The 16707-nt window shown below is 39.7% G+C and overlaps 1 protein-coding gene across 2 annotated transcripts in view; it reads right to left on the bottom strand.

Annotated features, from left to right (window-relative positions):
• The window catches only part of DOCK4 (dedicator of cytokinesis 4), a 529522-nt gene that overhangs the window by 331175 nt on the left and 181640 nt on the right, over positions 1-16707 (bottom strand). For both annotated transcript variants that reach the window (XM_082254719.1, XM_082254720.1), the window contains exons 7-8: positions 13368-13452; positions 8035-8186 (exon numbers count right to left, since the gene is read on the bottom strand). In XM_082254719.1, coding sequence (XP_082110845.1) covers positions 8035-8186; positions 13368-13452 — 237 coding nt within the window. The remainder of the gene's footprint in view (positions 1-8034; positions 8187-13367; positions 13453-16707) is intronic.

Raw genomic sequence — 16707 nt, 5'->3', positions numbered from 1 at the left:
TCCAGGCCGTGGCTAATGTCATGCATTCCAGAAGTCTTCAGGAGGGGAGGGGTTTTCTCAGCTAAGCACACCCTCCTGAGTTAAGGGCAAATAAATTCCAGGAAGTAAATGCTATATGAATAATGTGTACATACTCAAGATGGCCATGGCCAGAAATGCTGGAGAGTGTTTTCAAAGTGATTTCTCAGCAAAATAAAGCAGGAAGATATGGATGGATGGTGGGGGGGGGGGGGATTGTTCTGAGAAATAAAAATTAAATAGCACTTTGGCTTGTGGTGCTCAGTTGCAGAGTAGTTTGTTTAACCACTTTATATACAGAATATAACAGTACACTATACTGTAAGGGCAAGCACAATTCTTTCATTATTATAACCACAGCTGCAAAATGTAGCTAGCCATGGACTGGCCCTGGTCCAGGATGTTCTGAGACTGCATGTTTTTGTAACATTACTCGTGAACAATACATTTCAATGGGTACATCACTCATACAGTAGAGAAATTACTCAAAGACTGCCTAGTATTGTGACAAAATGATCTTCTTGAAATAATTTGCACAAATAATTTAATATAGAACTCAATAGGCTCAACTGTAGAAACAAATTTATTTGAATTTCATAGCTCTCCTCCACCAAGATGACCCAGGCAGCTGAGGTCTGGCAAACTGAAGCCAAAGGTCAATGACATCTAATGAAAAGGACTACCATTTATTTACTAATCCTGATGTGCAGTAAAAGAGTAAATAAAACAGATGAGTTCATGAGGTGCCATTCACCTCATTGGACCTAACCACTATAAGTCAGAACATTTTTAACAGTGTTGCAAATCCTATAGATCTTATTTTGGCTCGCTTCACACTGCTGCGATGGCAGAGTCGTATGACTTTGTTCTGGGAATTCCTTCCGACTTCATCTGACTTGGATGCTATTTAGGACCTTTTACAAGGGCTGAAATTGCACCCAACTTGGACCAAAGTAGTGCAGGAACCTTTTCTAAAGTTGGAGACGGCTTGTGTAGTATCAAGTAAGATGGCTCAAATAGGGAAACATTAAATTTGACATGTCAAGCAACTTGGGGTCTCACAAGTCGGATCCCATGTCACAGTAGTGTGAACTGAGCCTAAGTGCCGGTTCACACTAACGCGGCACGACTTCGAGGGCGACCCGTGAAGTCGCGTGCACCGCGACTTCGGCGCGACTTGCACGGACTTCATATAACGAATGTCTATATCAGCAAAAAATTCCCCTAGGGGTGGGACTTTGTAGGCACAAGTTTATAAAAAACAAATCATGAATATACATAAGAGTTTTTATTGGGTACAAAAAAAAAATAGAATATAGTACAACAGTAATTGTTAATACGTTAAAAACAAGCAATGCAAGCAGTATTGTGTGTGTGATAAAAAAAACCTCAGCCAACAGGACCAGATAATCCGACGCGTTTCGAGGTTTTTTTGACCTCCTCGTCAGGGATGATACTGGCATCCTATATGGTTGGTTTCCACATATACAAACATACAGCTTGCGGGTTATTAAAAACAAGAAAAAGACTACAACCCAAACACTGCCGTGTGTTCACAAGGTAAGATTTTTCTCCTTCTATTGTGCATATCATACACAGGATGTAAATAGGACTGATGACCACAATGCCTCTTGGTTCAGAGCAGCTGGAGTCCAATTAATGCTTAGCGGGATGGGCCGAGCAAAAATATGCCCAAGCTTCAAATTCCTTAGGGATCAGAATGCTGCATGGACTCCTTCTCCCAGCGGTGGGAGAAGGAGTCCATGCAGCATTCTGATCCCTAAGGAATTTTTGTACCCAATAAAAACCTATTTTTTTTTGTACCCAATAAAAACTCTTATGTATATTCATGATTTGTTTTTTATAAACTTGTGCCTACAAAGTCCCACCCCTAGGGGAATTTTTTGCTGATTCATGCTATTTGGGATGCGGCACACCCTATAGAGGCTCTTAGCAGGAACACACACAGTAACGAATGTCCATGCATGTCGCCCCGAAGTAGTACAGGGACCTTTTTCTAAGTCGGAGCGACTTGAGTCGCTCCTCTTAGAATGGTTCCCGTAGCACACAATGGACCTCGACTTGTCAGACTGACCAGTCACCTGACAAGTCGCGGTAGTGTGAATGGAGTCTTAAGGAGGAAACTAGCAGCTAAAGGTTACTGCACTTTACAAACAATATTCTGGTAAAATATGGCAGTTGTTGACAGTTCCTTTGTCAGATGATGTTTATAAGTCATGTATACAAAGGAAACCCAAATAAAGAAATGGCAACTTGGAAAGATACTTTGCAGAGAACTTCCAGAACATACTGAGAACTCTACATACATCTACTTTAGTCATTTTAACTGCGTTTGTGACTAAAAAGAAGCAAATGAAGGGTTCCTCTCAATCTGGTAAAAAGCTATGATTAAAACCTCACAACAGAGTGGCCTTTTTTCATAAATGCCTTTCATTGCAAACACCGACAGCACTGCTAGGCAACTGAACACAAGACAAAGTTGCCAATTAAAACAGCAGTCCCACAAATTTGTATTTGTTTTTTCACATCAGTGGGCTGCCAACAGTTCACTTTTAATACTTATAATCTTCAATGTAAAAAGTTACTTGGATGTTGGCTTGCCTCAGCTTCTTTGATACAGCAGAATTCTTGACACGTGCACAGCCCTTAATTACTAGCCTACCAGCGCAGCAATAGCATTTGCAAAGAACAGAAAAATGTAAACCAAATTAAGCAACATGTAACAATGCAGTAATAGCATTAGGTCTTACAAAGCCAGCTACACTTACAGGCTTCATTTGTAACTGAACACAGTTCACTAATGTTATAATCCAAGAGGAAAGTGATTCCATAAATAGAATGAAAATAATAGACAGTGTACTAGAAATTTAAAGCACATTAGGTTATTCGTTTAAAAAAACAAATATCATATAATATGCATAATTTACAATTATGAATTTAGAATTTAACTTCTAAACTTTAAAAAGGGGACAATTTAAAATTGCTTAAAGTGTTTTTTCCGTAAATATACTGTATATGGCTACCATATTGATGGGAACATTTTGTTGGGGCCTCTTAAAGAGGAGTTTCACCCAAAAGTAGAACTTCCACTTTAAGTGCTCCTGACCCCCTGACATGCCACTTCTTTTTAGGGGGGGGGGGTACCAAGATTTGACAGGTTCCTGCTCCCACTTATGCTCAGGCCGCCTAGGCAGCTTGAGCAGAAGTTCTCCTCTCCCCCTCCCTCCCTGCAATCTTCTGGAACACCTCACAGGTCCCAGATGTTGGAGGACCACTGCATGTTCCAGGCTCATTAACCATATAGTTCTGGTGAGTGGATCCCCAAGAGGGTTTTTTGAAGCACCTGTCCACCGTGTGGAGCACCTCAAGCACTTTTCCTTTGATTACAGCACTTTATTGAAGTTAGATTTGGAGTGGACTGTTTACCCACTTTTTTTTACATTTTTTTGCACTGCAATATTCGGCACTTTTGCCCTTTATGCACAAAATCATAGTTTTGGCACCATTGCACTTTAATTATTCTGTGAATTGATGTTAGTTGTCATTATTGACATAGCACAATTGCACCTTACATGATTTAATTTATTGTTATATGGATATGCATATTTGTAATACAATTGCACTTTACATGATTTATTTTATTTATGGATATGCACATTCTTGCAAGCGCTGTCTTTTTTGACATTTTACAATCTTTTTAAAGTTGCTGTATATTTTTTACAGTATATTTATACATTTAACAGTCACAACTGTCTTATTACCCCTCTCTGTTGAAGGCATACAGTAAATAAAGCCATGTGATTACTACAGTTGCCCATCACAAGATGGAGCACTGAACCATGCTGATTGATGCTTTATTACTATATCTGACATAGTATGGATGGCAATAGGTAACAAAACAAGCTGCAGATTAATTGTAACGATTGTTATTATTATCAGTATACTCTTTGCAGATAGGTCAGTTCAATATGAAGGGGATGAAAGAACAGTTCTGCTAAGCAGAAACTGTGAGCAAATATGGTTGAATTCAAACACATCCTTTACTTTAAGCATTAACACTGATAGGATGTCGTGTGTATTTAAATCTATATACACACACACACACTGTATATTGTATTCCTTATGACAAAAACAAAGGTGTATCAATGTAAAAAAAGAGAAAAAGTTTTACTGACTGTAACAGTCACTGTAATGTTCAATAGATTTCACACAAAAGTAAAAAGGAGAAATGACTGCATGGAGTGATCACCATGTCAAGAAATTAAATCAGAGGATTATCAAGGGAAAAGAAAAGAAAATACATTGAGGCATTTTGGCTTTCAGTAGCTGCACAACTTTTTGCTTTCATGTGCAAAATGTTCAAAGCTTTGATATTCTATGTTTTAAATGTATAATGCAAGAAGCAGTTGGTTTAAAACCAATTAAAATATAGACTTCCCTGACTTTTCTTAGGATCCTCAAAGTTTAGAATAGTTGGCTACTTTAGACAAAAGGTAACAACTCAGTAAATTAGTGCAATTAAATGTGGTTTTGTTGGGGTCAAGTGGATAACTCCTGTGTGCCATAATCCATTTATCCCATAGAAGAGATCCCTTGGCCATGACTGGATCAACATGGACTGGCCCTGTTTTCAGCGGTATGGGGGAATCCCCACTGGACAAAAGGACAATTTTTACACTGAGCAGCAATGACTTTTTAGCAGGGGTTCTCGGAGACCTGAAAACAATTTCAATGGATCCTCCAGGTTAAGAAAGGTTACTTTATTATATTTTGGTGTGGTTCAAAACTAGCAACATACAAGTTCATTCTTCTCTATATATATATATATTTCTGAAGTCCAAAAAACAAGCAAAATAATATTATCAAGCAACAGTACATCACAAACATTTCTATTATGCCCCTCCTTAACAATGTTGCTCTTACATACACTTAACTGCCACTTTATTAGGTATACCTGTTCAATTGCTTGGTAACACAAATTGCTTATCAGCCAATCACATGGCAGCACCTCAATGCATTTAGGCACCTAGATGTGGTGAGGACAACTTGCTGATGTTCAAACCGAGCAACAGACTGTGGAAGAAAGGGGATTTAAGTGACTTTGAACGTGGCATGGCTGTTGGTGCCAGGTGAGCTGGACTGAGTATTTCAAAACTCCTGATCTACTGGGATTTTCATGTACAACGATCTCTGAAGTATTACAGAAAAAGGTCCGAAAAAGAAAAAATATTAATTGAGCAGCAGTTGTGTGGACGAAAATGCCCAACACATTGAACCCTAAAGCAGATGGGCTATGGAAAACCACACCGGGTGCCATTCCTGTCAGCTAAGAAAAGGAAACTGAGGCTACAATTTGCACAGGCTCACCAAAATTGGATAATAGAAGATTGGAAAAACGTTGCCTGGTCTGAAGATTCTCGATTTCAGCTGTGACATTCAGATGGTAGGGTAAGAATTTGGTGTAAACATGAAAGCATGGATCCATCCTGCCTTGTATCAACAGTTCAGGCTGGTGGTGTAATGGTGTGGGGGATATTTTCTTGGCACACTTTGGGCCCCTTAGTACCAACTAAGCATTGTTTAAACACCACAGCCTACTTGAGTTTTGTTGCTGACCATGTTCATCCCCTTATGACTACAGTGTACCCATCTTCTAAAAGCTAATTTGAGAAGGATAATGCACCATGTCACAAAGCTCAAATCATCTCACCACTGGTTTCTTGAACATGACAAGGAGTTCACTGAACTCCAATGGCCTCCACAGTCACCAGATCTTAATCCAATAGAGCACCTTTGGGATGTGTTGGAAGGGGAAAATTGCATCATGTGCAGCAGACAAATCTGCAGCAACTGCGTGATGCTATCATGTCAATATGGACCAAAATCCCTGAGGAATGTTTCCAACACCTTGTTAAATCTATGCTATGAAGAATTAAGAAGGCAAAAGGAAGTCCAACCTGGTACTAGCAAGGTGTACCTAATAAAGTGGCCGGTGAGTGTATGTGGTTTGTGTGCCCTCACTGTAAATAAGGTTAAATTCGTTGTTTTTCTAAACAAACGCAGAAAGTGATGTCTTACACTTTAAGTTAGCAGACACTGGAAAACATACTTTCATATGTGCTATCCTATGAAAATAGCTGTGCACTACAAAGGAATATTGAAATTAAAGTGGAATCATTGTTAGAAAGAAATTGCCATCATGTAGAGATTTTGGTAGAAGTGACTTTGCATGTCTTTGACTGCAACATTATTGCAGTACAATGCACAGTCCTTGCCCACTCCTAGCATCTGTAAGATGTCAAACACTGGGCCAGGTGCTGGTAAAATTCAACTCTAGCATATATGTGTAGAAGTTTCTTCCTCAGTGACAGCCAAATGACCGAAGAAAGCAGACACTGAAAAAACAGCACAAGATGATGGCAGTAGCGGCGATAAAGTTGGAGCCTCATTTATGGTTCCAAAATTATATAAATTTATATCATCAATAATATGACCATATATCCATATTGATGGTTTAAATGTATGTCATTTTTGAACCACATATGAGGTTTCCACCATTACCATTATATCAATTTGCACTTTACTTCATTTTGAGAACGTGTTTATAATATCACGCTAATAGTTTTGTAATAGCAAATTGCGTAAGCCACTATTGTAGGTTCTTGTCTTCATTCATAAATTACATACATGGTTTGTGATTTTACGTGTTTATGTTAAATCACCTTATGGCATTCTGAAACGGTTAAAAGATTATGATAATAATGGACTGCAAGCTTATTGCTTAAGTCACTATTTGAGGTTCTCATCTGTATTTACATATTGTTTTGTTATAACAGTATTAAGGTTTGACAAAATAATCACTTAGAATACCAGTGGAGGTTATCAACATCATTTAAACGCTACAACTTTAGCTTAGATATACAAATAACTGAGTCTTGTTTTCCTTGGAATCCTATTGGGGTTTCTAACATTGCTTCTAAATTGTATTTTTAAATAAAACACCCATTTATAATTTTTGATGTACAGTATGATGGTTAGATAGACTGGTTATATGTGATCACATATACAGCTGATGTTAAAATTTGGCAATACAAGGTAACGTTGCACTTTGTTAATGTATTTTTTCATAAATATACAAAGACAACCAAACCAATTCAATGTGTGTGTGGTTGAAGAAAAATTTAGTAAACAAAGTATATGAGTACAAGTAAAAATAGCCCTGCTCCCTCTAAGCATGCTATTGGCCAGTGGGCCTGCCTGTTACATTAAAAGAATAGGGAGACGTAGGAGGGAGAAGGGCGAAGCCTGACTTATACAGGAAATTTCAAGAATTGGACATTCGGCTGCCTTTAACTTGACATTAGTTATTTTGATATGTGGGTATTACCTATAATCATTAATTACCTTTTTTTTTTTGCATAGCCCTGATTGAAACAGGTTTATAGAACTTTGGGGAGTACATTTCTTCGATTTGTGGGCATATAATCATTTGTGGTAATGTTTTTATACTGCTTACTAACATGAACAATTCAAAATAGGAAATATTGAATAAGTAGAAGGTTAATCACGTGCCAAAAGCTAACCATTCAAATAAATAAAATAAAGATTTTGTAAAAAACAAAAAAACTAAATTACATTAAAAAATGCAGTATTAGTATTATGATACAAGCAGCAGTATGTAACAACCTCTTTTTGGAATACTGAAAGAAAAAACGAAATTGCCAACATCAAAAACCCCATGCAAATTTAAAGCTGAAAGTCCCCAAACATAAATTCTGTATGTGGTGTGGTTACACTTTATTGCAACACTACTTAAATTTTTTAAACAAACCAATTATTTAGTAGTGTTACATTAGCAGAGCAAATCATTCTTACTGTTCACACAAGCATTAAAACCAGTCAGCTGTGATTTAAAATTTGTAATCATTTATTATTGCAAGCGCATTAAATGATGTATGCCATAACCCTTCCAATGAAAAAATCTGAAAGAGTTACCTTATTGGTCGATTTTCTTTACTGTCAAAAAGTGAGAATATCACTTCCAATTCTTCTCCCAGGTTTGAGCACATTAAACTTTTCATCTGCACAAAGAGATGGTGACTACTTGCTGGTACTGGGGTGTCCTTTTTTCTGTGTCTGTGTTCCATCTGTAAAATATCAAGCATGAAAACGTAAACTCATGGTTCTCATGAAAAGGAATCTTATTTCATTAAAAACGCCTGCACTGACACATTTACAAATTGAAAAGTTAACAAAAAAAAAAAAAAAAAACGTATATATGTTAAACCTAAACCCAAGAACAAAATGTAAATATATTGAAACTCATTAGATGCGGTGGCTGCATTCGTTTTTACTTTCTTTAGGTTTCTTTTCATTTATTGTCATTCTAGGACAGGATTACAGAACACCTGCTTCTTTCTTCCTTATACCATGGGAAGAAGGGTGTTCTTTAGTCCTCAGTGAACAACGTAATCGATATAAGTTCAACACAAGCAGATAAAGATATCAGCTGACAAGATTTCTCAAAAGGTACTTTTTTGCTCTTATTAAATAAAAAGGAACGGATTATTTGGTAGGGTTTACCTACACGTAATTTGAATATCCTATACTTTGGTCAATTATAATTTATAATCTGGCATTAAAAATACAATGCACAGCTCCCATTTCCTACATCATGTCTTACAAAAGCATAGAAAAATAAGTCAGGTATTAGTATTGAGTTACATTTATTTGGTTGGCTCACAAGCACCACTAAAGAACCATAGACAAGTTGATGACCAGCTGACTATGCAGTGCTTACATCCATGGTTAGTTTGTAATGTCTGCAGACTACCCATTTACTGACAGATCTCAAATGGAGCCTACCCATTTACTGACAGATCTCAAATGGAGAAACCCATTTACTGACAGATCTCAAATGGAGACTACCCATTTACTGACAGATCTCAAATGGAGAAACCCATTTACTGACATATCTCAAATGCAGACTACCCATTTACTGACAGATCTCAAATGCAGACTACCCATTTACTGACAGATCTCAAATGGAGAAACCCATTTACTGACAGATCTCAAATGGAGAAACCCATTTACTGACAGATCTCAAATGGAGAAATCAAAAGTCTATTATTTACAGGTTAATCACTATTGTTTATCCAATAGAGATCTGCTTAGTGCATTAATATGCACACCGCTGACACACATGAAAGTTTCTTTCCCATCAATGTAGCAAACAACTGTCTGTACTGACTACCATCTAATATACACAGGTATTAGACTTGTTCCTTCACCGTCAAGGGAGTTTCCAGTCTAAATACTCACCACAATAGCTATAGACAGGCAAAAGTCTTACAGCAAATCTACCCATTTTCAAACTTACACGGCATAGGAACTACCTTATTTTTATTCTTAAATTGAATATATTCACCACACGGATAGTCACACCATGAAGCTTTTTTTCCTTTTTAGCTAAATGGAATATTTCACACCAGGAACGTTGGAAATGTTTCCTGTAATAAACTCCTGACAGCTAGAAGTCCCTGTAACCCCACTTCAACATGGCTCGATTTTTGAATTGCCTGAAATGCAAACACAAATTGCCTTTATTGGCACCTCTTTGGTTTGAGAAGTGACATAATTTCCCATGTGATTCTATTTACTTTCAGCTTGCTGATGCTGTAGGCAGGGATATGCAAACTGTGGCCCTCCAAATGTTGCAGAACTACAAATCCCATGAGGCATAGCAAGACTTTGACAGCCACAAGCATGATACCCATAGGCATGATGGGACTTTTAATTTTTCAACAGCTGGAGGACCACAGTTTGCATATCCCTGCTGTAGAGAGTGAGATCTGTATAGCAAAAAATTAAAATGATACAAAAATTCCCCAGCATACTCCCTGGTAAGGCCCCTTTCACACTAGCACCTGTCAGTTTTTCAGGCAGACCTGATCAGACTTCTCTATGGAGTGGCTGGTGTCAACGGACATGTGTCTGTTGGCACCAGCCAACATCCGATCCTATCCGCTAAAATCAGACGGATGGGGATCAAATCAAATGGCAGTGGGATGTAAACAGAAAGACAGTCCATTTACATCTGACCGCTCATAGAGGAGAGGGGGCAGTGTCCCCCCTGCGCAGGCAAACTCCAACAGGGCCCGCCCCGTGTGTAGGGGACTTTAAGCTGTAAAAAAATTGATCCCAATTAGGCCCGTTCAATAGGGACTGGCTGAAATTTGATCCATCCATGGAAAGGCTGATTGTACAAAGTCAATCAATCGACTTGTGAACGACCAGACTATCAGGTTTTTTACATCCAATTACTGCCGGTGGCTATAGCTGCTAGCAGTAATCATTATGTTCTGCTGTCCGGGCAGACAGAACACAATAGCGCTGCGGGAGGCATTCCCCTATCAACATTGGCTGTGTTGGGGAAATTGTGTGATGTTATTTCTTTCCACCCATGATAAGAAAGAAAAATGTAATCATCTATGAGCTGCTTTAGTCAGCAAAAAAATAAATATATACTGTATAGAATTGTGTCTTTTGTTGCATATTTGCAAATACATATGAAACCACAGTGCTGCAAACCTGTACAAAATGTGGTCTCTAACTCTAAATGGAGTTCTGGTATTGGGACACACAAACCCTTCTCGGTTGTCCTAACCACCTCCACTGCTCTACTTTGACAAACAGTTCTTCTGCTTCTTAACCACTTGCTGACCACTCTATAGCAGTTTTACTACTACAGGGCGGCAGATGTGCGCAGGATCACGTATATATAGGTGATCCTGCACTTACACCTGCAGGGGGTGCGTGCGCGCCGCTTCTCCTGTGATTGTTTACAGCAGAAGCAGATCTGCGGGTATCAGACACTAGATGTTCTCTAGTACCTGCCGATCAGGAGCTCTGCCTCTGTAAACAAGGCAGAGTTGTGTTATGACGGGGGAAGGAAAGGGATGGATTCTGTGTTCCTGCAAAACAGGGACACCAATTCATCACTTCCCTTAGAAAAAGCAGCAACATACAGTACACACAAACAATGGCTAGGCATACAGTTGGGGGGGGGGGGGGGGGGCTACATTTTCCAGGGGTCAAGTGTTTAAGCATCCCATCTGCTTCCTCTGGCCCTCCACACCACAAATTTACCCATTCCGGAGTGTACACACTGGTATATGAGATATATAGCGAATGTATATTGTACAAGATTTCAGGGTTGTGGCCTGGACAGTAAATATGCACTATATTACCAAAAGTATTGGGACACCTGCCTTTACACACACATGAACTTTAATGGCATACCAGTGTAGCACTGCCCCCTTAAGAGCTGCTGGTTTTAAACACTTTTGGATTCCCCTGGGTTACCCGTAGAAACTGCGAGCAGACATCTTAGCACCTTACAGTCTTGGCTGAGTGGGGTACTCCAACACTTGAACTATTCACAATTCTGAGGACTTCTAACTCGAGGATGTGGCAATGCCGCTACTTCATCCTGCCACTGGATGAATCTGAGGTAAATGTTCCTTCTGGTATTTCTCTTCAGGGCACTCAACCTAATATCCCCTTTCCTCCACTGACTACACTACTCCGGAGTGGTCCCCTTCCTGGGCAAACCCTTAGGCAAGATCCTCTGTACTCACGATACTGCTTTCCAGATTCTTTCAGTGCCTCAACCCCTCCAATCAGCTCTCCAGGACCTCTAGGCTCGGCTCCCCACCTCTGGCTCACCAGGCCGTCCGCCTGTGGCCACACACCAACTTCTTCAGAAGAGGAGGCAGACGCCACTCTCCTTCTGGGACTCTGCTTCCTGCCAAAGACCTCATGTACCTGTGCCCCTGGCTTTTTATACCACACCCCACATTGCACCAAGATAGCAGTCTGTGCCAATCCCTGGGGCTGTATCAAAGCCTGTGTCCTCATTGGCCAGGTTTCCTCCACTGTCCAATGTGCCTCCCCATTGTGCACAGTGGGGACACTCCCTCAGAACATATGAATCCACCCTTTGCAGCTATAACAGCTTCAACTCTTCTGGGAAGGCTGTCCACAATGTTTAAGAGTGTGTCTATGGGAATGTTTGAACATTCTTCCAGAAGTGCATTTGTGAGATCAGACACTGATGTTGGATGAGAAGGCCTGGCTTGCAGTCTCTGCTCAAATTCATGCCAAAGGTGTTCTAACAGGTTGAGGTCAGGACCCTGTGCAGGCCAGTCAAATACCTAAACCCCAAACTTGTTTAAATATGTCTTTATGGACCTTGCTTTGTGCACTGGTGCAGTCATGTTGGAACAGGAAGGGGCCATCCCCAAACTGTTCCCACAATGTTGGGCGCATGAAATGGTCATAAATGTCTTGGTATGATGACGCCTTAAGCATTCCCTTCACTGGAACTAAGGGGCCAAGCCCAACCCCTGAAAAACAACCCCACACCATAATCCTCCCTCCACCAAATGATTTGGACCAGTGCACGAACAGGGTCCACAAAGACATGGATGAGTGAGTTTGGGATGGAGAAACTTGACTACCCTGACCTCAACCTGATAGAACACCTTTGGGATAAATTAGAGCGGAGGCTGCAAGCCAGGCCTTCTTATTCAACATCAGTGCCTGACCTCACAAATGCGCTTCTGGAAGAATGGTCAAACATTCCCATAGACACACTCCTAAACCTTGTAGACAGCCTTCCCAGAAGAGCTGAAGTGGTTATAGCTGCAAAGAGTGGGCCAACTCAATATTAAACCCTACAGACTAAGACCGGGATTGTCAGTTAAGGTCATGGGCGTGTAAAGGCAGGTGTCTCAATACTTTTGACAATATAGTGTATATCACTCATCTAATGAACTATATTCAGACTGCTCAGCTGACCATGAGCAAAAAATAAATATACTTTACTTATTTTAGTCAGCAAACTACCACCAATATGAGGAAATACTGATTTTTGAGAGAAAGTCTTTAGAAATTTATAAGCAGCAGAAACAGCTATTTGAACCGTTATATTTTTGCACAAAAAAAAAAAAACAAAAAAAAACGTGTCTTAAGGATGCAAGAAATGTAAAGTAAAGGAAAATAAGAAGCATAAATAATATTGGAAAAACAACAGGCTAGTATAGGGGTGAATGCAAGCTTCAAAATATAAAAAAGCCACTACTGGTAAATCATACTTATTTAACCACACCACCCTATGGTAAACTGCACCCACCCACATTTAAGTCATGGCAGGCTGTGCCACTTGATGTTGGGCCCTTTGGTCTCCCTTCTCTGGTGGACCCCAAGAACCCCAGTCCTGCACAGATACAAAAAGAGGTTTCCAATCTTCAGGGATATTAACTTACCAATCGGTATAATTCAGTAACACTAATCTCTTCTGGATCCACCATGGCAAATTCTTTCCTAGGAACCAAATCCAGTCCCAACTGCCTATAAGCAGAATGAAAAATAACTAATTATACTCTTTATAAATTATGACATAACTGGTACAATAAAAAGGTACTATAAAATATCATGCACAATATTTCAAGTTGGAAAGTGCTGATAAATTGGTGCCCAAAAAAAAATATACAATCAAAACTTAGGGTCCCGTGCATGCCCTTCAAAATGCTTTCAATAATTATATAGCTAAAAAACAAACCGCAACACGAGTTAGCTCACAGTATAATAGTGTCTAGGGACATCACTTACCTTTACATAAACACTGTAGTAACACCTGCCGAGCCAACAAAGTTGATAAGCACGTAAGAACTCTCTGATGGTCTCATCACTAAAAGGTGGCTAGGAGTCACACATTTTCTCATTTGCCAATAGAGTAGAGAAAACCATAATGGCTAAAGTGAAGGTATCTTCCTACGTAGTTTATGCTGTTAGATAATTTCCTACTGACTGTTTTCCACTCCACATGTTCCCATGAGAAATACAATTTTCTAAGACATCCGTAATAAAATCTGTTTTGTGAAACTAGGCCAAACCAATCAAATGTTAGCTAAAACATATGCCCATTTTCAATTTTATTCTTGCCATGGGAGACTGCCCATCTCCCCCATTTTCCCTAAAATAATGTAAAGATGTTTCTTCCTTTGTATAGAAAGCTAGTTTCTAATACCCTATATAAAAATGTCAAAAAATTATGATGTAAACCACATATTGAGCAATCATTATGTTTAACTGAGCGGGAACAGTATTTGATATTCCAAACCAGCAAATATAAATTTAGTAGGGGGAAACAAATATTAGGAATAATACACAACAATATTTTAGGAAGACACATTTCTTTTCCTAAGAATCATTAAAGTTATCCTGACTGGCATTGGCATTCAGCATTGCAATTTTCACATTAATAATAAATATTGTACCCTAGGGGGGACTACAGAAAACCAAGCAACAGCACAGCACGAGCCTTGGCAACTAAATCTATATTGTTGGAGTGCAAAAATAATACCTGGCATTTTCCATCCATTTATACAACATTATCCTAATACAGTGGTGACTGATCAGATATAACCATAAATTAAAGGTTTTTTTTAAAGTTAGTTTTTTTTTTATTCTAATGTATTACCTGCATTAAGGTAAAAAAACAAAAAAAAAAAAAAAAACAAACACTATTTGTTTGCTCCCCCCAGCCCCTAAGTATCGATCCAGCACTGAGCCCCTCTGGAGCAGCACTGCTCTTTCTCCCTGATCTCATGGGGCGGATTCATAGCAGCGGTAGACATTGGCTTCGACTGCTGTCAATCAAATCCAGTAAGGAGGGAGCAGGGGCAGGGCTGAGCCGGGCTGTGTGTGTCTATAAATATGTGTATAAATGAGTGAGCCCGCACATTTATCCCCATAGCACATGACTTGCTATAGGAGCAGAATAGAAGAGAAAGAGCGGAGAACACTGTAGGTGGACCCTAGAGGTGGAGGTTAGGGGCCACTCTGTGCAATACCAGTGCAGAGCTTAGTAAGCATAAACCCCTTTTTTTATTTTAAAATGAAAACCAGTTATCACGGGACTGGGCATTTTGCCAAAATTGAAAATATTCCAACATATAAAGAAATTGTATTATGTAATTAAACAAAATAGTTTTCCCACTGTCAACACTACCATTGTATCATAGCAAATATTGATAAGGATATTCAAGGAGCATGGTCTGAAAGCCATGTTGCGTCCAACACCATTAAGTTAATGTAGCAATACTGTAGACGAATGAAAGGGGCAAAACTTTCACTCATCTGCCCGTCCTCTAATCATAGCTGTAATATGACTTCTAATGAATGAAGAAGATGGGTGGAAAGGACGGGCATAACCAGGCACCTAGGATGAGAGGTTGTCACAAGTTTCACAGTTCCATTAACCCCCACCACACAAAGTTTATTCTGGTGGTGGTAGGGGGGTGGCATGGACAGAGGAGGATTGCAAACACAAAAGAGGCATCAGCACAAGGCATACAGGGGAAAAAAATATTTGATCCCCTGCTGATTTTGTACTTTTGCCTACTGAAAAAGTGATCAGTCTATAATTTTAATGATAGGTTTTTTTTTAACAGGGAGAGACAGAATAACAACAAAAATATCCAGAAAAACGCATTTTAAAAAAGTTATAAATTGATTTGCATTTTAATGAGTGAAATAAGTATTTGACCCCTTCTCAAAACATGACTTAGTACTTGGTGGCAAAACCCTTGTTGGCAATCACAGAGCTCAGACGTTTCTTGTAGTTGGCCACCAGGTTTGCACACATCTAAGGAGGGATTTTGTCCCACTCCTCTTTGCAGATCCTCTCCAAGTCATTAAGGTTTAGAGGCTGGCGTTTAGTAAATCGAACCTTCAGCTCCCTTCACATTTTTTCTATGGGATTAAGGTCCGGAGACTGGCTAGGCTACTCCAGGACCTTAATTTGTCACTCCTTTGTAGCATTGGCCATGTGTCTTGGGTCATTGTCTTGCTGGAATACCCATCCATCCACCCATTTTTAATGCCCTGGCTGAGAGAAGGAAGTTCTCATCGAAGATTTGATGGTACATGGCCCCATCCATCATCCCTTTGATGCGGTGAAGTTGTCCTGTCCCCTTAGCAGAAAAACACCACCAAAGCATAATGTTTCCGCCTCCATTTTTGACGGTGGGGATTGTGTTCTTGGGCCCATAGGCAGCATTCCTCCTCCAAACACAGTGAGTTGAGATGATGCCAAAGAGCAAAATTTTGGGCTCATCTGACCACAACATTTTCACCCAGTTCTCCTCTGAATCATTCAGATGTTCATTAGCAAGCTTCAGACGGGCCTGTACATATGCTTTTTTGAGCAGGGGGACCTTGCTGGCACTGCAGAATTTCAGTTCTTCACGGCGTAGTGTGTTACCAATTGTTTTCTTGGTGACTATGGTCCCAGCTGCCTTGAGATCAGTGACAAGATTCTCCCGTGTAGTTCTGGGCTTATTCCTCACCGTTCTTATGATCATTGAAACTCCAAGAGTTGAGATCTTGCATGGAGCCCCAGGGCCAATGGAGATTGACAGTTATTTTGTGTTTCTTTTATCTGCGAATTATTGCACCAAATGTTTTCACCCTCTCACCAAGCTGCTTGGCGATGGTCTTGTAGCCCATTCCAGTCTTGTTTAGGTCTAAACTCTTGTCCCTGATAACCTTGGACAGATCTTTGGTCTTGGCCATGGTGGAGAGATTGGAATCTGATTGATT

This window comes from Pelophylax lessonae (genome assembly GCF_965119305.1).
Source record: "Pelophylax lessonae genome assembly, chromosome: 4".
NCBI lineage: Eukaryota > Metazoa > Chordata > Amphibia > Anura > Ranidae > Pelophylax > Pelophylax lessonae.
Note: the sequence above shows the minus strand (reverse complement) of the source record. Positions and strands in the feature narration are given on the sequence as shown.